Source organism: Meles meles, chromosome 17 (genome assembly GCF_922984935.1).
Source record: "Meles meles chromosome 17, mMelMel3.1 paternal haplotype, whole genome shotgun sequence".
Lineage (NCBI taxonomy): Eukaryota > Metazoa > Chordata > Mammalia > Carnivora > Mustelidae > Meles > Meles meles.
Window position 1 is genome coordinate 65,139,068 of NC_060082.1, and position 21,218 is coordinate 65,160,285.

Here is a 21,218-nt window from a genome sequence, read left to right on the forward strand (position 1 = left end):
GATTTTTATGGCCCGGAGTGAGAACATTGAGTGAGGGTCTCCATTTTTTCCCTGGAGGGTCTGCTCACCTCCGCCGCTTTGCCTTCTTTGTGAGGAGTTGCCTAGGCCAGAGAGGAGGCCCATGGCACCCCCGTTCCGGACAATTTCTTACTTTCCTCTTCTGTAGTTTTCTGTCTTCATATGGAAAAGTGAGCCATGCAGAGAAGGGAGCTCACCTGATACGAGATCATTTTAAATTGTTCTTCAGATCATGTAAACCTCTGAGAGAGAATTCTGAAATAAATCTCATCTTTTTTTTAATCCGAGATTGCAGATTTGGCAGATGTAGTACTACCTTAATAAGAAACATCTTATTTGGATAAGTGTTTGGGTTTCTTTCACTGGTAGCTTAAAACTTCAGTATCAGACTTACCACTTGAGGATTAATATAAAAAAAGTTCTCTGTTCCTCCCGACTCTCATCGATTCCATTCTTCCAGTGACTTACTGGCACGTGGAGGAACCTTTCTTCTCAAGGTGGTAACATTTCCTTGCACTGGTATTCTGAGTGATGTATTTTCCCCTGAATTTGCTGAATACAATGTGTGAGGTCTATGTATCTATACTTACGTATCTATAATATCTTCCATGATCTTAATATAACTTTTCTCTTACAAGGAGTGTAAAAAGTAATCAAAATAGGAATAAATGTTTTGGTGCAATAACAGTTATTAATGAGATCCCTGGGGGCTGGCTGAAATTACTCCGTCTTCTGTGTCTTTTCTTGATATCCAGAATTTTTGCTTCATCGTTTCTCACTTTTTAAAAAAATTCCAGCATAATTAGCATACAGCATTAGTTTGAGATGTACAATATAGTGACTCAACGTTTCTATACCTTTTTTTTAAAGAATTTATTTATTTGACAGAGAGATAGATCACAAGTAGGCAGAGAGGCAGGCAGAGAGAGAAGGGGAAGCAGGTTCCCTGCCAAGCAGAGAGCCTGACACAGGGCTCGATCCCAGGACCCCAAGACCATGACCTGAGCCGAAGGCAGAGGCTTAACCCACTGAGCCACCCAGGCGCCCCTCAACCTTTCTATACCTTACTCAGCGCTTGTCACAACGCGCGCACTCCTTCATCCCCATCACCTAGTTCACCCATCCCCACACCCACCTCCCCTCTGGTGGCTATCAGTTTGTTCTGTGTAGTTAACAGTTAGTTGCTCAGTTTGACTTTTTTTTTTTTTTGTCCATTCGTTTTGTTCTTTAAATTCCACATGAGTGAAATCATATGGTATTTGTCTTTCTCTGACATCTTTCACTTGGCATTATACCCTCTAGATCTTTCTATGTTGCTGCAGATGGCAAGATCTCATTCTTTTTTATGGCTGAGTAGTATTCCACTGTATATATATATACACCAAATATATACACTGACAGACGATGTGGACATCGTCTGTCAGTGGACACTTGCATTGCATCTATAATTTAGCTACTATAAGTAACACTTCAGTAAACGTGGGGTTCATCTATCTTTTCAAATTAGTGTTTTTGTATTCTTTGGGTAAATACCCAGTAGTGGAATTAGTGAATCATACGGTAATTGTGGCTTTAACTTTTTGGGACCCCTCCATACTGTTTTCCACGGCGGCCACACCAGCTTCCATTCTCACCAACAGTGCTAGAAGGTTCTTTTTTCTCCACGTCCTCACCAATACTTGCTTCTATCTTTCCATACTTTGATTGGGCAGACATTTCAGTTGAAGGTAGATTATCATCCTTCACCAAATATCTTAACTTACCTTTTTTCAAGTTAAGCTCTTTGTAAGATCAAATTACGTATTTTTCCACTTACCTGGTTTTAGCTGAAAACTATTTTAATTTGGTCTTCTTTAGAAAAAGAAACAGAACACATTTCGTTTTTATATAGAATAAACTTTGTTTTTATTATAGATACGGATCAAAAATAAAAGTTTTTATGTACATATGACATGTAGTGCAAACGAAAGGCTTTGAAATACCATGGATAGACATGTTGTTGGAAACAAAAGGAGATGAGTCATGGGTGTTAGGATGGCCGTCCTGGAACTGCAGGAGGGGGTCGCCTAGTAAAAACAAAACAAAACAAAATAACAGAAAAACACAGATGCAGAGGAAGAAAACAATGTTTAAATTATAAGACAAATCCAAATAAAAGCATGCAAAATGATTCCATGAGGGTCAAATTCAAATTAGACAAAAACATGCAGACATACAGGGGAAATGAGAGAACCACACGGCAAAGCGAGCATTTCCCAGGACGCTTCCTGGCGACAGGCCGTGAGCTCGGTGTGAGCCACGTGAGCCCCCTCCAGACCCTTGTTTTATACCACGGGATGATAATTCCATGCAACCATATTCAGGAGACTCGGAAATAGCACCAGAGCCCAATACCTTTATGACCTTGAGTATTTGTTTCTGAGCCCTGATTTTGTGACGTTCGGTTACTTCCACCGAACATTCCAGGAAATGTTAAATCTCCATAGGGAGAGGGAGTGGAAAGAGAAGTCACGACAGGTAAAAAACAATTTTCAAGATGAGGGAAATTAGAAGGTTGTCAGGAGAGCCAGTGAGCAGTGTGATCCCGTGAACAATCGCACAGAAAATGTCAGGAGTTGGGCTTGGAGAAAAGGATTTGCCAGTAAGAAGCTGCCCCGAGTGACCTTCCCGATAGGATAACCTTGCCAGGCCCGGGGACACCTGGGGGTCTGTCTCAGGGGCCTACAACCGAAGTTCTGATTTATTCAGAACGGGGTGCAGGGAGGGTGATTCAGTTTGCTGGATCTTTCTCCATCCCCCGAGCCTGGTTTGCATCGCGTCTGGTGACGTTTGTGAAATGAGGGTCCAGAGCCGTGTTTCATTCTGACATTGGCCTCTCCAGATGGTTTGCTGCTGGGGAGTAAGTGCCGCGTCGCCGTGCACGGCCGTGTAAGTGGGAACGCAACAGGCCAGATGACACTTTCCCACTGGTTTCCAGCAGACATCTGGACTTTAATTTCCTTTTTCCTCCCAAATTGGTAATGAACTCAAGGCTCCAGCGAGCCACGGGAACAGGGTGAGGTGAGCTCAGTGCCCTGCTCCCCGTGGGACTTCTTTGTGGCCATTCATGCGGGCATGCGACAGGCCAACACACTCCCTTCCCTCCCGCTCTTGGAACTCCAGTGAGTGGCGCAAGGACGTCTACCAGAAACAAAAACAGGAACTTCTTTTTCATCTTCTAGAGACGTTAATGGAGCCGGACTGCCGGGGCTGTTTCTGAGCAGCCGTGAAAAACCTTCCCTTCCCTCAAGGCCGAGACCAGACCAATTTCTCTCTGGTCCGGTTTCAGCCGGCTGTGCTGTGGGGGCCTCTCGGCCACTTCAGTGATGAAGCCCTTGTTTCTGGTGACCTTTCAGCGGTGGGGGGTCTGCGGGCCTTTAGCTTTAGAGACCCAGGTAATGGGTATCCCTGGCGTGTTCGTGAAGAAAGTGTAATTAAATTCCCGTCAGGCTCAATGAGATTTATTACCTGCCTGGCAAGCAGAAACAATTTTTGAGCTCGGAAGGGGCTTTCGAACACTTTAATGACCTCAGCAGGGTGGGGAGGTGAGCCATTAACCTGAGCAGCGAGTCCGCAGGGCCGAAGAGACCGTCCGTTAGCAGATGCCGGAGCACTTTCCTGTCTGAGCTCGTTTTGGAGTGCTCATCCAGAAACGGGCAGAAACTCTCTGTCTTGGCATATGTTTCCGCTGATGGCTAGAATGTTTGCTGCAAACCCCAGACTGACATTTACTCCCCCAGGCGGCTCCTTTCTTTTCCTCTTCGCTCTCCTGCCCCAACTTTCCTCTCATGGCCAGAAAAGCATTGTCAAGGATGACACCACGCAGTGGCTCAGGGTTAGTGCTAGCATGGGTTTGGGGGGTTTGGGTTTTCACTGTTTCTTTTTCAGAACTTTCTGTATAACTTACACGATGCCAAAGTGCCTAGAGGCAAGTGCTGGAAACTATCTGGGCTTTCCCCATGAAGAGCTACAAACGTGCTTCCTCACGCTGTGGCTACCTCTGACCTGGAACACTGAGCTGAAATGCTGGGTAGGTTTTGCGCATACGTAAAATTTGCGAACAAATTTTAAAGTTTAGAATGCTACTGTTCCCCATGCAAGCAAATTTGCCTAATCAAGATTCTCATTTCAGGTTATACCCTCTTAAGTTTTCTGAAAAATAGCTTCAAAGAATCATTGGGCCGGAACAGGAAGGGAAGGAGGCAGGAAAGGCTGTGTCTAGAACACGGGCATTGTTCACACACAGAAGACTCCATTTTCGGTAGAGTGATTAGTTGCCCACATTCTCTCGGATCTACTCCAATGCTTCAGTCTGATCTTACGGTGAAATTCCTCTAGCAGTGTCCCTGGGAAGGCTTTATGACAATCTCACAAAACATTCTCTGCTTGCTTTGCCCAGCATTTAGGGAACTCAGTAGCTCAGATCAGTGGGTGAGCCTGAAGGCTTGGGAAAGTGAGACAGAAACGGAAATAAGGATAGTTCTGTTTGTTTTTGTTTGGTAACCTCTAAATTTTAAATCAGCCTGGATCCATGCCTTTGCAGGAATATAATGGGGTAATGTAATTAATTTAAAGGAGCTTTTCTTTTGAGAGAGAGAAAGAAGGTTGTATGGAAAATGGTCTGCATCCTCACAAGGCTCGCTGTATATTACGGCTGACCTAGGTGTTTCCAAGACCTGCGTTGCGTGCGTGTCTGCAGTCTGGAGTCCTGCCCCTCCTCTGTGCTCCCGCTCATGGGGACACAGCGGGGTCGCCCAGGAAGACTGTCCCGAGTTGGGAGCGCCAGTTGCTCTTCCATTTGATTTTACCCCCTGGCGTGGTGATCGCGACCGTCTGTACCAGACTAATCCTGCTCAAAGCCTTTTCTCTCTAACCTGACACCACCGGAGCCGCGTTCCCTCACACTAGCCCCACGAGGCGCTCTATGAACAAAGCATGGTGGTCAGATAAATCTGTGAAACACGTAGACACTGACCCCTCCTTAGAGCATCACGGTGCAGTCTGATAGCAGAGTTTCTGTAAAGTCTTCCGGGACAGAGACGTTTCCCACGTGTATTTCATCAAGAAACTGGGTGTACGTATGTGCAAACCCGACTGAAATCTCGTGGAATGAACTTGGGGAAACTCTGGACGAAGACGGTTATCTTAGCCGCCATCTCGTGCGTGTGGTCTCGTTCCCAGGCGGCCACGGAGGGAAAGAGCAGCCGCAAAGGGTCTGCGTCATGGCAATGCCAGGTGTGCGCCGGAGTACAACGTGGTCGGGTCTGGGAACCAGGTGGTTCCCAGACCCGACCCAGACCCCAGATTTCTCAATCTGAAATTTAAAGACTCCAGCGGAAAAACAAGAATCTTGACAACTGAGAAGGTATTTACCCTGATGCCGGAATTATTTTAAAAATACAAATGGTAATTTGCCAAATAGTTACCAAATAAGTGGTCTGCCAAATAAGGTCCGTTGGTTTGGGTAGTTTCCATTAGAAACTGTTCTGAATAAGAACCACGCAGCAGAACACCTACAGATGCGCGCACGCCCCCCTACACAAGTGTCCAGCAGGATTCTCCTCCTCTTTTGGTAAAGAGCTTCCTTTGGATGCACTAATGGCTCCAGTCATGGAAGATGTTGTGATACGAAGAAGAAATTACAACAGGAAAGCAGGAGTTAGTACAACAGCCTTTGCAATTCATCTTTTCTCAGGGAATGTACCCTGAGCACGGAGGGACAGCAAACCCGCGTTCTCCTCCCATTCCCTTCTTGTCTCCTGCTTTTGGGTGGACGGCTCGGTCTGGGACCACGTGCGTTGGTAAGGGACCTGTCATCAAAACTCCGTAACAGAGAGTCTTTCTCTGTGTTCTGGACACTGAGGAAGGATGTGTGGCTGCGGTGTAGCAACTCTACTCTTCCACTTTCTTACTCTTAGGGAAACTAAAGGGGTAACTTCTCCCTTTGATGCCCAATGAGTGCATGAAGGCCAGCAGTTGAGTCAAGAGCTCGACTACTTTCTGTAAGAAATGCCTTCTGTGGACCTGACATGGGGGCAGAGTGTCTTTACTCCCTCTGCTTCCCAGGGTTTTTCATGAACACTTCCTCTTCAGTGGCCGAACAAGACGGGGCCTCTTGTCAGTTGTCACACTGCACCCTCCAACGGGCTAAGGCTTGTGCCCTTTTGAAACCTAGTCCAACACGGAGTTTGAATCAGAAATGAAATCTCTCCTACTCTCCTGTCTTTGATTTGTCCAATTTTCACCCTTTAAAAATCGTGTCCTCCCTCAAATTAATGACAGTAATGCCAAATGCTATTATTCCCCATTTTGGTAATTCTGGGCCAATTTTATAAGTATTCAGAAGTCTCAGATCTTACTAATATGCATAGATATGACCCAAATATACAAGAATGAAGAAGGGGGGAGTCCTTCAAATGTTACCATTTATTTCAGGTTCAGAAATACAGCTTCACATTTTCACAATAGGTACATGTGACCTTTGAGAATGGTACAGGCTTGAGGAACTTGCTTCAAAAATTCCATTCACAGAGTCCATCCATATATCAGCATTAAGAAATCCTGAAAGTGCCAAGAAGACAGTGGAGAGTATTCGGGCTCAAATTAATTAAAGAATCAACAGAGAAGGTAAGATTTTGCTTCTACACATGGCTTCTTCATAAAAAAGCAAAAGGGGAATTTGATTCAGAAAAGTGAGAAAAAAGAAACATAGACGAGCAAGCAACACAGAGGCTCTACATACGAAATTAACATAAGTCACGGTGAAATTTCTAGCCGAGAGGAATCTTTTTTTTTTTTTTTAATCAAACTGGCAGCAGACAGTGCGAGGGGTCAACAGAGTAAACATTTTACCATATTTTTTGAAAACATTACACAATGAGCAAAGTTTAAGGAATTCAAAGGGTAAAAAAATATGAAGAAATGAATGCCTTGAGCTGAGCCATGTGTGAAACCCCAGACCAGAGAGGTGAGAAGTCTCACCGGTATGCCAGTATGAACAGGTCTTAAGACAAACAGAGACTCTTCCTTGAGTCTCCTCTCTCGCTCTCACACGTACGCGCATTCTGACCCGTGTGTACAACTAGCAGTGCGTACGCTACACACGCTTCACAATATTCTGGCTTCACAATACAGAGCAGCACATGATTTTAAGCATGCCAACTGGACGGGATGACTTAAGATTATCTAGGAGACACATCGAAACTTCTAAGAAAGGAGTGAGTGATCTAGTGAACTAATCACGTATTTTTCTATAGTCATCTAGAGTTCTTCGCGTTAAACTCTGAGCTCACAGCTAGCAGTCCTCTTGGTGAAGCAGATGTAAAACTCAACCTGAGTCTTATATCTTGTCTCCTTCAACTGGATTCCACAGTACAGAGACCTATTTAGGTCATATTCTCAATGTTAAGGAGATAACTGTCAATTTCAAATACTTATCTTGTTTGCCAAATGAGGAATGTTTACCTGAAACAAGGGATGGGTGACCTACCACCAAGGTATTAAGTAACAACTTCTCTGCATGTTTAGCAAATTTATTCAGAAGAGCCCGCTCTTTTTATTACATTTCAGTATCCCTCCACTTTATTGACATTTACTGTGGGGGAAAAAAATGACTATGTAGACTAATTTAAGCTTTTTAAGATTCAGCTCAGCAATCCAAGAATCATTTACAATTCCAATCAGAGTTCGTAGAAATGGGTTTCCCGATCTTATGCTGTATTTGGCGGAGGACGTTTCTCCTTAGATAAGCAGTGGATGTTGTCACGGTAAGTCTGAGCATTGTGCCTATCCTGGAAGACACTTTGGAGACCTCACGCATGTTATCACGGTTCTCTGAACCTGTTACGTGTTACAGCAGACCCTCCAGAGTGAGCTCTTGAATTAACACAGTTTAAAAAATATATTCATACCCCCCCACACAAAGCACATGTAAACATAAATATCTACACCCACACGTAGCCTATGTACACAATGCACACACAATCACACATGCTTGTGGCATTTTAACAAGGGTTTTTTAAACCTACCTACCCAAAGGGGCACCAAAACACGGGTACTTACAGAAATGAATTTCCCATGTATATACTGTATACACAGACACATGCATTGAAAATACGTTTATACACAGGAAACGTCAACATTTATCACATACTGGTATTAGGTCCCATTTTGTATTTGAGAATTATGGCTACAGTCTATACTAAAAAATCATAAAATTAATCTATAGGACTACGTTCAAATTCTAAGTTTAGAAGGCTTACAGTTCTATCGCAGGAACTGGTTTCATCATCATGTCTTGGAACAGAACGAGTTTGTTTCTGAACAAGTAGGCAATTGGCTAATAAACAGGCCCTACTGCTTTTCTGTGTTATAAAAGTCAGCTAAAAGCAACATTCAGAAGAGTAATCTTGGTAGATGACTTCTGGAAATGCAATATATCTGCTCTAAATTGATACTATTTCAATAATCTGTCCACAGTTGAGTACACGGTTATTCCGATTAGTCAATAAGCATGCAAGTGACAACCCTATGAAACAGGCATACACCGTGAATTTTTCCAAACCCTAAAGATACCGTATGTTTTATTTTGCTAAACATCTGTCGTGTAGACGGCATCAGAGCAATCGGTTAGGAAGAAGCTACACAAAAGATGAAAGGTGGTAGGGAAACTCTCAGCTCGTGAAGCTGCATTCCCACCTTAGGGCCTGGCATGAACAACGCACTTCGCACACACCTTAGAGCTTCCGACTTCATTCACCTCGACATCTCCTTTTAGCAGGATGCAAACGCTTTGCGAAATGCCATTAAAACTAATCATAGTACTGCGGCAAACAAAGTATTCTCCAACATGCTTCTGGAATTCCAGGGGAGGCTGGGTTCTGTTGGACATAACTGAGAAGAGGTAAGAGAACAACAACGTGCCTACAAACAGAGACAAGCGGGACAGTGGAACTGCAGGGTTATAATCCAAGAGCAAAAGCCAGAGACGACAAATGCCATTGTTCACGACTACAGGAGATGAGTGGAAAGAAAGTTGGAAAAACATCTCCAATTTTCTTTGACATGGTTTGTGCTGATCTAAGAACACACCAGTGGTTATCCACAATATTTTCCTTTAACAGAAGGAAATTTTTGAAATACAGCAAAATGCAAAACCACGTTTAGCACAAAGCCAAACCCTGAAGTATATAATCCTCTAGCTGCCTGTTTTAGAGAATTCAAAGGAAGAAGCAAAAGGAGTCCTAAAGAGAGGGAGTTTTATGAAAAAGTCTCGTAGATCATTTTGTTTTACTGTGGACATTTCCGTGTAGCCGCAGCACTGGTTTTAAAAACCCATTTTGTACTTTGCACATCTGTTCCACTCACAAAGGTTAAGAATTTTTTCACCTGAGGGGGAGAAAAAAGATAGGAGACTCGGGCTGGTGACTTGGGGTGGTGGTCTTTACAGAATCACTTGTAACTTAAAAGTTGAAAAGTTCTTTTGGTAAATCTCGTAGTCTCTGATGGTTGCCTGTTACAAGTGGGGTAGCCGTAGCCCTTTAGCATAACTTCGAAACAATGCCATTCCGTTCGGCAAGTTCTCTTTTTAATAATGGCTCCAAGTTTTTCCTTCATACTTTATAGGTGTCTGCTTTGGGTATAAAGTACACAGGAAATTAAAGCTAAGTGAACATACAGATCATGTTTGCTGCTTTCAAAGGGAGACATTTCAGTTGGTGAAACCTGATTTACTTCTGTGGAATATGAAACAGTGCCGTGGGACGCCGCCGCTCAGTGAGGACTTGCTGTCTGGGAACAGTCAGCAGACAGCACTCCACTGGGCTCCTGGCCGTTTCCTACCTGCTGATCCCCTGGTCCGACTTCGTCTACAGCTCAGCCTCAGGACTGAAGTATTAATCCCCAGGCTAAACCAATTTTGTAAATTCTTGCAGTGTTAGCATTTGCCAAGCTGCTTTAGATCTCAGTGTCTTAGTGCCATCTTTTGGAACGACCCGTGCAGAGACGCTGAGGTACAGCTGTAGAGCGTGAACTCCTGCACTTGAAGCACGGCGTCCCTCATGAAACGACTTTTATTTTCACTCCAGGGCCCTCTTTAAAAATGGCCATCCCAGAGCAAGGCTCGAGATGTACTAAGCAAGCCTAGAACGGATGGAAAGTTCGTTAAACTGGCTTTAAAGGTAGGATGAATTCTTACGTGAGGGAATTACGAATTAGCTTGGAAAGAGAAAAACTTGCTCCAGCCACATAAATAAGTACACGACAGTCCGTGTCACAGTGGAGTTAGCCACGCCTACATCTCGGTCGGTGTGGGACGTTAAATATTTCCCACGTCAGCCTTCACCGTAACCTACAGGGAGGCGAATATATGTGAATAAAGAAATTAGGTATTTCCAGACACTTCTAGAGATGTGACATTTTGCTTCTTCCTTGAACTCTGAAACTAATTAGCCAAATCTTCTGACCAACTACCAGAAAATTAAGCTTTGATTCGCTGTTGAATATGCTTCGAGCATGAAGCAAAACACATCAGGAGGAGGAGAAGCTCTCTAGAGCAAGCAATGCGTTAACTTTTCCTCTGCAAACTACTTTGTGCTTCTGGAAAAGTCTATTCTTAAGGAATCCTAATTAAAAAAAAAAAATCTCTTCCTAGCAGTCCTATGAAATAAAGAGGAAAGAGGATCTAAATAGGTAATTAGAGTAGGAGGAAACATTCATGATAGACAGCATAACTTCTATCAGCCAAAACAGAATGTGGGAAAGTAAATACACGTATGGCTTAGGTCTCAAAGCTCTTAAGAATTACACTTAATGGGCTACCTGGTGGGTAACCTAGGAACTTGTCCAAAGCAATTTCAAATATATGCCAGGGTAGGCAAACGGTCTCTCAAAATACAGACCTACCCTTGGTCAGTACAACATCTAAAGTCTCGAAGGGTCAGCAGTTTTCCAGAGTCAAACTCCGAAGGTCTGATACACCATGAGCGACGAAGATGAGTGATGAATGCGTTAGTAAAACGGGTTACTTGCCTACTGATGTCCGCACATGCGACTACTCATGATTTACTGATCAAGTATGTTGTTTTCACATGATTCATTAGTAATTAATTGCCAGGCCAGACACTTCGTTTAGTCTAACAGGGAGGATTCTAGTGGACGGATTATAGTGGGACGAGTTGGTGATGGGGGTGGTCTCCGGCTAGAAAGAGAGAAAGAGAAAGGTAAAGAAACAAGTAGAATATCCAGCAGAAGGTCGCCCCAGAGACACAGAGAGAGCGCCACACACGCATGCCCATGCGGAGACAGGCCAGCAGCGGCGGTTGCCATCTGTCATGGTCCTGACAGCTAGCACTGTGGACAAAACGAAGTATTTTGTCATACGCAAATCCTTCTCAAAACAGAAGCTGTCCCTCCCAATACTAAGAAAACAAAAAACAAATCATTTGAAAGCCCTCTGAAGATGCGCCGTGCAGTTCTCAGCCAACAGAGAATGGTTACCGAGGGAGCCGGGTCATGGTATGGCTGTTCCAGGCACTTACAAGGTAGGTTAGGCCTCAGAGAATGCTGCTCTTTGAATTGTTATTTCCCTTTATGTAATATCCTCCCTCTTTTCTTCTGTTATAATGTTATCACTTCTCATTGCCTTCAGCAGTAGCTTTCTCCAGTTTGTTCTATATTTTACTTCTAATTTGCAGGGCCCTGGAAACCGGAGAATCCAGGTTTGGGAGTTCTCTACAGGAAGCGTAAGAAGGCTCCGGAGCAGTATTGCTTGCTTTCTGGTTGGTCACATTTCCAAGAGCTGAGGGGGCCGAATCCACAAACTCAGGTGTGAACTAGACATGAGAATCTCGACATTACCAAGCAGTGCTCTTTCTGTCCTGAACCCTCCGTTTACTTCCCAGTGTGTTAGGAACTTTGTGTGTGTGTACCTGCTTTCATATGTAGTTTCTTGGGAGTAATTTTTATAACCAACAAAATTCAACAAGTTGTACAAATCATAACAACCTTTCTTGTTGGTAAAACTCCCCGAGTGACTGTTTCAGAACAATCCCTTTTGGGAGTATAGTCACGTTGGGGAATTTTTTCTGTACTGGAAACACTAACATGATTAAATCAAATGTCCCTTCTCAGGTATGAAGAAATGAAGATAGAAAAATTAAGGAAAACAATTATGAAATGTTAAAAAATCACAAAGCTATAAAAAAACTAGATGATCAAGGAAAAATCAATGAGAAAGAGATCTTGTTGATTAATGGTACAAGTACAGGCCACTTAGGTACAAACTCATAGATATTCGCAGGGTTCCGTTTGGCCCCGCACCTGAAAAATCCCCAAGAGGCGTTAGAGGAAAGGTTACCTGGGGGGAGGGGGGGGCAGATACATTCCAGTTTAACCTCTTCTGCTAGGCTCGGTACTAGGTGGGCACTCACTTTCTTAAAGTCTAACTAGACATACTTTACAGGCACAGTAACCAAACTAAACCATCAATACTAGTTATTTAATTTGAACAGACAAATAAGTCCTCTTTTTGCAGGAAGTCTGCTGGCTGCTATGACTACCTGAAATGTTTGGGTTGTTCCCTACCGGGAAGAGTCCTCCCGAGTTCTTTTTACTTGTGATCGTGCAACAGCTGTCCTTCCGCTAGCGCACCGCTCATCTTCATTTAACGTGGCCACATTTATTTAGCTTGTGTCCTGAGTCTTGTACCTGCATCATCTTCTCCTTTGTTGTGAAGTTCCTAGAAGCCCGAGGTCACACCCACTTAACTTGTCTCCTCCGGCCTTTAGCATGATGTTACGTGCAGTGAGGGCTCAGTGCTGTTTCGTTCATCCTCCTTTAAGACTCGTGCCAGTGAAGTCTTCCCTTCCCCCCATCTTGATGCGGCTGCTTCGGAAGCATCTGAGCATACGTCTGTTACAACCGTCACACTGAATCCTAGTTAGGGCTATAGGTTTATCTCCACTGATGAGGAATGGCTGTGTCTTACTCATCGTCCTGTTCTCGCCGGGTGTGCTTCTCATTCGGCCACGGAACAACTGAACACTGACCACTGAATAACGTTACTCCTAGAAGCAGAAGCAACCGCTAAGTGCTTGTGGTGCTCACTGATCTTTACATTACGTTCTCTCAAACTAATCATGACATCTTTAAAATATGCCCAGTTTCAGGCTGAAGTGACCCATGAGTGTACTCAGTCATTAAAATCCTGAAAGATTCCCCCCTTCTGGAAAACGTGAGCATCACTTCATTTTTAGGACAATAAGACGCTACTAGACGCACCCCAGGAAGAGCATTAAGCTGTTCGGTGCAATTTTCTTAATAAGCGGTGCTGTTTGCCGGCTTCGGCACCAGAAGTACATTTAAAGTTTACTGTTAGAGTTCATTTCATTGGTCTAGTACCTGACCGTTCCAAGAGTTTCCAAAGACATTCACCTCATAAGACAGTTTGTTTTGGGCAAAGCAGTTACTTGTTTTGTACCAAATTTTCTCAGTTGCTTTGTGTAGTGATGGGCTGCATTAAGGAACCCGCTACAGTGAAACAGAGCGTCTTGCATCACTTGGTGTTCTCTGAAAGCCTGTGTGGCGTGTGGGCGGCGTGCCGTGTTTCTGCTTCCAAAGCAAAGGGGGAGCTGGCGTACTTGTAGCTGCGTTCGTCGCTGCAGGGCTGGACCTCTCACAGTGTTTTGGACAGTGACAATTTTTGCGAGAAGCCGAAGCTCACACAGGGTGGGTGGCGCTGAATGCGAGAAACTGACTTTCCCGATAAGAGCGGGGAGCGCGTTACTTGCCTCCGTCTTTCAACTCTCTTCGAAGAATGGAAGAACTAAAATTTCATCTGTTCGAGAACGCTTTGGGTGAGCTGGTTCTGAGTATTCATGGTGTGAGGCCAATCTTAGGGTTGAGAATATATATATATATGGAGAGAGAAAGAGAACATACAGAGAATTCTGTAGGGCCAGTGGCCTGTGGGGTGCCCCAGCCGGGGGGGAGGTGGTGGAAACGACCGTTCCTCTAGTTCCTCACTGCCAGGTAGCGTGACCCTGTTGAAAGGGCTTGCTCTTTTGCCTCTTCCTGCCCTTATTCCTCGTCAGGTGGGAAGTGGGAATTATGAGGGTAAACGTGTGAGCCACACTGGGTCTGTGTAGCGCAGTCTCCCTACTTTTCCCTGTTGACACCGAAATTTCCTGACTCCCGGTCCAGGACTCTTTCTATTGGACGGTTACAGTAGCGTGTTCGAGGCAGCAGTTCTCAAACTGGATTGTGCAACAGAATTCCCTGCCGGGCTTGTTAAAACTCAGATTGCCGGGCACCACACAGAGTCTCTAATAGGGAGAGACACTTCCAGCAAGTTCCCAGACACTGCTGGCGCTGTGGGTCCTGGGACCAGGCTTTGAAAACCCTTGTTCTAAGACATAATAAGTGATTCTCATCTTGCTTTATTGGCAGCGCCGTTCACTTGCCAGATACAGTACAAGCAGAAAGAGGAAGTACTGGGAAAAAGTCTCAAGAAGAAGGAAGAAATTGTTGTAGAAATACTTTGATACATTTGGGAATTAGACTTAAGCATGGGTCAGATCAGTTTTAGGTTTATTTCGTAAAGACCAAGATACTGTAATGTTCTTGTTAATCATCACCAGAAAAATAACTACTTGCTTAGGGAAGCTTGTATTTGCTTCTGAAAATGGCAGTTAAGTGTAGAAGGGAAGCATCTATACACACGATTCCAAATTCTCATCTCTGGAGAGGGTATGACTGAAGTCCAATCTAATGAGCTAGGTAAAACCCTCCCTCCCACCTCCACAAAAAAGAAAAGAAAATCCTCCGAAGAGATAGAGATGAACACATCTAGAGGAATGATATCTGCCTACCAGGGTAGTATTTGCACAAAAAAAGGATATTCAATAGGCTTCTCTTGAACCGCAAGTTCTACTTATTAAATATAATTCAGGCTTTAAAATACATCTGTCTCAAAAATTCAATTTACATATAATTACATACTGCATGTAATTACATTTAGGATGATGGGAGAGTCATACATGCCAGGTTTCTAGAAGCCACAAGGATCTGATAGCAACTGGCCCAACCTGTTTATCTTATTGATGAAACAGGTAAAAAAAAATTTTTTCTCTTAAAGAAGGGTTTTGTGTACCGAACCACAGGAAGTAAGGTTGCAGCTGGCGAATTTCTTAGAAAAACAGAAAATAGAACTAAAACAAAAACTGCTTCTGAGTTTTCTCAAGTCGGAAGAGCATCTGCGCAGTGGGCTGGGCTGGACCTGTTTGTACCGCAGCCCCGGGCTAGAGGGGCGCTGGTGGCATCGCTGAGCCGGGCTGGGGGGCGGCCCAGCGCACGTCCCTCTCGGGAACTGTAATACCTTGTTTCTCCATGATCCTCTTGAATTACTTAATCCTCCTCTCCTTTTTCAAAGTTTAAGGCATGTAGGTGTAGTTTATCATCTGAGTGACATAAACTTCCCGTGAACCCGGATTATTCCTCATCCTGCTTATAATCCGCCGTGGCGCCTGCAGGGGCACTGTCCCACCCGGTGGCTCGGTGTGCAAGAAGGCGGACCCTCAAGGACGGGTCGGGGCGCACCTCCCGGGGAAACGGAAGGGCAGCGGACTAGGCCCCGGGACTGTGTTGCCGGTGTCTGCGCCGGCAGCCATGTGGACCGGACTTGTGAACAGTCGTGCGTGTGCTCGGCTGCTGCTTCCGAGCCTTCATTAACGAGACCGATTTTACGCATCTACAAGCTATGAGGCCAAGTTTTAAAAAACGCTGCAGCGGTCAGGATATCGTCCACATGGAAGATAATAGTTTGTAATTTATTATTAAAACTACTATAGGCTGCCCTCCAGCATATTTTTGGCCTTTTCAGCTTTAGTAACAAAATGAGCCAATTCTGTCCAAGAACAGTTTACAGTAGATGTTGGAGAGAGCACAGAGCTTGGAGTCCACTGAAAGGGTCCAAAGCATTCTCTAGTACGATCGGTGCTGCACACTAGAGCCAGCGTTTCTTCCCCTGTGAAAATGAACCCGTGGCTTTACAACATACGTCACCGGGAAAGTATGAGTCAGTGGATAGACTCTGAAGTAAGAACAGAAGGAAAAATGGTTCCCAATTGTTATTCGATGATACAAACATCTAATATCCTGTACGAATTAGTCTCTGAGCGGAATGGTAACATGATCTCCCTTGCCACATTTTCTTTACATAATCTTAATATCGGACTTGGATTTCACCCTCAGGGATGGCGCAGATATGCCTGTTTCTGTGGCGGCAGCAGCAAGGCAGCCTGAAGGAGGATTTGCCCACATTAACTCTGCTCAGTTGGTGATTCGTAAAAAAGAATGTTACAGTAGCATTCGGCCACGCAAGTTTCTCGGTAGACCAGAACGAGAAAGTGTCTGTGTTTAGATTGTTTCTCCAAATACACTAAATATTGGGCTAATTCCAAAATAAATTTTGATTAAGCACTGCATATCAACTCATTTTGTATTCTTTCATTCCCTCAATAAGCCCCGTTCACGTGCTACGTGCGGGATTACGAGTCAGATGTACAGAGACGTGATCCCAGCCCAGGGGTTTCTACTGGCGATGGGGAGAGAGACAAGTAAACCGTGCCGACAGCGCGGAAGATGGTGTCTCAGCTTCGGGGCCCCTGGAGTCTTAGCCTGGCTCGGGGGGAAGGGTTAGGAGGACTTGGGCGTTACAAGGACTTCCAGAAAACAAGGGAAGTTGAGGGGACTGGCCGTCCAGAAACAGGAACTAGTATGTGTGAAGGAAAGCAAGCTAGAAAAAGTCCTGTCCCTTTGAGAAACCGAGCCTCGTCTGGTTCTCTATCGCACGTGTCACAGTGATTTGTTTTGCTCTATTGCATAAAACGGGTAACTTACAGGCTTTGGAGTGAAGTTAAAATATGATTCCTAAAAAACACTGCTTTTGAGATTTTTTAAAATGTGGTAGCCTCTACAGATCACTAACAACAGATACGCTGGCTGGAGGGCAAGACGGAAGGACGGGCAACGCAGCAGAGGGCGAGGAGGAATACGAGGGGAGAAAACCGTCGAGAGAGAAAGGACGGGGCTTGAACAGAGCTCTAGGTGCACATGGCTACCGAGTGAATTCCGGCGGTGTCCCTTCCCATGATATTTCCCCCATTTCTCTCCCTTTCTTTCTCTCTCTTTTCACCCTTCCTCCCTCCCTGCTCTCTCTCCCTCTCTCTTTTGAGAAATCCCCAAAGAGATCTCCAAGAACTTACATGATGTAGAAACCTAGTCCCATGGGTGCTGCTGGGGCACAACTATTTCTAACCCTCTTCGTCTCCTTTTGTCCTCTTCTCCCTGCCCTTCCCTCATTCCCAGCCCAAGCGCCAGGGGAAGGGGTTGGCCAATGCCGCCATTTGGGGGAAGGAGGAGAGCCCTGGAAGGAGGTGCTAAGAGCCAGCGACCGGGAGCGGCAAGCGTCTGCTTCTGAGATGCACATTCTGTTGTCCTCTCAAGTCAGTGGGAAGAAGAAAAAGAAGCAGGGATGGGGAGGGAAAAGGCAACACTTTGAATCTCTGCAGAGAACTGTAACATTCATTTCTGGTTCAGAAAGACAAAAGACTCTGTGTCCCTCTCTGTAAGAGAGCAGGAACCTGGCAGGCATGAGTATCTGACCGGGGCCTCACCTCAGACAGGGCAAAGAGGGAACTAGAAAAATTGACGGAGAAGTTGACTTTCTGATTCCTTTTATTTTAGGGACAACGACAGAGCCCGAGGAATTTGAAGACGTAGAGAAGATTTATGTTGCACCGTTTCATATCACCTGACTGTGACACCTGGTCAGTTCAAAGGCCCATTTTTAAATGTCCCATGGGATACTTTGCTGGTCACTTCGGTCCGTCCAAGGGGCAAAAGTGGAGACAAAGAGTTACCTGTTACTAATTACAATCCCAGGGATTAAAAAAGAAAAAATCCAGCAGGAGGAGCTCTAACCTGCCTTAGAGCTCAAATTTTTAAAATTAAAACCGTTGAACTCAGGCAAACAGAGCAGTGGTTGTGCCTCGCAAGCGGCTGTGGCTGTGACCAAACAGGTGACCGCGTCCCAGTAAAGGCTCCGCGCGCAGCCGGGGATGATCCTGCCGGGGCCGAAGGGCCAGTGAAGGGCCGGCATCTCCCCCATGCACGAGCCCCCTCGTCCGCACACAGCCAAGCTGGGATTGGATCTGCGGTGCCTGCTCGTACAAGAGAGGGAGCAAAAGGCCGATTTCTAGGCAAGTCTAGAAGTAAGTCTTTTCCTCTCAAAGGGCCCTACTGTTTCTACACGAGACTTCAACACTCACTCAAACACTGAATTTAAAAATGGAATTTTTACCCGTGGTGGACGGCACTGCGAACCCTCCCCAGTGTTCCATCGCCCTCACTCGGTGGCTTGATGGGCGCGCTTTAAAATGAGGGACTTGCTGCCTTTGTAAAAATTGGTGCTAAAAGGGCAAGGACTCATATGTCCCCTGGGCCATGTAAAGAGAGTCTGCAGAAGGAATTACAGTTTACACACACACACACAACCCCAACTGGAACACAAAGAATTCACTCAGGAAAACAGTGAGAAGTATATGAATTCAACAGTTAACGGGATTGGGGGGTAAGCCTTCCCATTTTGGACCGTGTTGTGGGAGTGAGCATACAAGATGGTCAGAATTACTTAACCTGAAGGAAACTTTCAACCAATCCCTTTTAATCTTTTGCCAATGAGAAGTCAAACTTTTTGTTTTACACCTTAATGGTATGCCCACATTTAAAATTTTTATACAAGCTTCTACAGAAACTTTAACTAGACCAATTCAGACCAAAAGTCACTAAATAAAGCTAGTCTAGACGGAAAAACCTATGAAAACCATATGTCTTTTAGGCATCTGTCTTACAAAAACTGCCATCATTTCTGGAGAAATAGTTCACAAAATACGCTTTTAGGAAAACTGCTGTAATGACCATGGGGACTGTGCTTGAGAAGACAGCTTGCCTCGGGAAAGTCAAGCCAAAATGTTTACCAGCAAAAGGCTCACATTTCTACATACGTCTGTCCGTAAACATCACTGAAGGGACAGGCAAAGGCATCATTTATATTTCCATTGTCTTAGAAGGGATCAAAAAGGTTTTGTTCCTCCACACTCCTACAGAATGTCGGACCAAGAGGTGTCAAAGCCACCCTGTTCTCACTCACACAAGACTGTTCTGGATAATGTTGTACGTGGACGAGGCATAACCGTCCTGCATATATAACCTGCATAACCGGATGGAGGGCCCAGCTCGGAGACAAGGGGAATCAGGACTCGGGTCGAAAACGAGCACAAGGCGAGCGCAGCAGAGACGTGTGCTCAAACCTGCTTTTCGGATTGAATCTTGCTCTCTGAACGGGAGACGGGGTCAGCGCTACCTTCATTATTCCGGCCACATATTTTTATATCCCAGAATGCACATCGAAGAAGTAGCATAAAATCCACAGGAAAAAGAATAGAAAAGCAAACGTTAATGATCGAAATCATAACATCTGAACTGAAAGCTGAGCAGCCTGTGGAGACTGTGAGGGTGCTTATAAGTCGCAAAGACTCCTCGTGACCCTCGAGGAGACTTTCTTCTTGCTCAACAGGGAAGGGGGCTTCGGAAGACCACACAACAATGGCTGTTGGCACGAGGGTCCCATTGTGCTGTGCTGTCGCCCAGAGGGCTGGGAAAGCACAACAGATGGCGAATGGCTACATCTGGGGAAGAGGTCCTGGGTGGGAGGGGACGAGCATAGTATAAAAGAAGGAATTTGTAAGACGCAGCCGTCATACACCAAAGTTTTAAGCACAGGGAAAGACACTACTTCAGCAAGTCCAGTCAAAGCTACTCTGCTTTAAAACGAGTTATCAATATACTTGTTTAGTTTTCAAGTATTAAGATGGTAATGGGGTAATTTAGTGTTTGAAATATTAAAGCAAATCAAGCCGTCACATCAGCATCCCTCACTACCGACTCCTAAACTGAACTATAGGGCATTTAAGTAACTCAGTCACAGTCCGCTGACGAGTCACGGGGGTTCTGCAGTCCATTAACTTCAGTCCCGAGTCTGCCAATACTACTATTGTCGAGCTGAACCGACAAGTTTGCTTTCTTTTAAATAATATGTGTCACATGGATTTTATTTTGACTTTAGATCCAGATACGTGGAGGGAAATTACTGCAGTGGTTTCTCTAGTTAACCCATTTACTAATGTTTCCTTAATTTTCCACCCCAAGAGGCAATAATTAAGGTAGAATTTGCCTCACATGAAGTTTTATTATTTTAGTTATTAAGATATTTTTCCAACACTACGAAGAAGCAAAAAGAAATTCTAGTTGTTTTAAAAATAAGTAGACGTTTTCCTCGGGTTTTATAGCTTTTCCTCCCTGAATGGTGGTTGCAAGGTGGAGCAGTGTGGACTTTGTGGCAAAGTCCCTTGAGTGTGATACGAAGAGCAGAATTATTCGAGGGAAAAATCTCATTCACTCTTAAAATTGGCCTCAAGAACAATCCTAATATAAACTTTAAAAAATTCACACGTACAGAATATATCATATATAAATATCTGCTTCACGGTGAAATCATTTCATTTTAGACTTTCTGCCGCAAGACGCCTTTCTCCTCTACCCTCCTACGAGGTCTCATTCTGGGTCAATGTGATATATACGGACCGAGGTAAACGTAGATCCTGCTGCCTCGCAGAAAGCAGAAACTGAAAACAGGTAATGTTTACATGGTGGAGGCAACCGGTGTATTTGACTGTAAAATAAAATCATTTCCCAGATCACTGGCAAAACCACCTGAGGCCTTCTCAGACCTCTCACTTCCTCTCAGTTCTCGAAACTGCCACAGAAGCCTGGGGTCTCCTGTGTGGTGCATCTAGTCTGTGAGTCTCTAGGCTCTCGTTTCTCCCTCTCCACCGGCTTCTCGGCTCTTCCACAAGAAAACCAGGCATGGGATGGAGCTTGTGTCTAAATTTCGTATTAACTTGCCCGTGTACTGGGTTCCCGTGTTTACACGGCATCCTGTTTTTCAGCTTTTAGGCTGATCCCAGTGGGGGAAAATGTCGACCATGTGAAGATGTGGAACTTTCCTCGTGTCTGGGCAACCGAAGTCAAGAAGGCCCAGCCTT

General features: G+C 44.8%; 1 protein-coding gene across 5 annotated transcripts in view; it reads right to left on the reverse strand.

The window, feature by feature from the left end:
* Positions 1-1,960: 1,960 nt before the first annotated feature.
* DNM3 (dynamin 3) overlaps positions 1,961-21,218 on the reverse strand; it is a 535,138-nt gene continuing 515,880 nt past the window's right edge. For 4 of the 5 annotated variants that reach the window (XM_045982938.1, XM_045982935.1, XM_045982934.1 and 1 more), the window contains one exon: positions 6,469-11,254. In XM_045982938.1, coding sequence (XP_045838894.1) covers positions 11,185-11,254 — 70 coding nt within the window. In that variant the 3' untranslated portion in view covers positions 6,469-11,184. Of the gene's footprint in view, positions 2,085-6,468; positions 11,255-21,218 lie in introns of those variants that run through there. The other variant, XM_045982937.1, reaches the window with a different exon arrangement.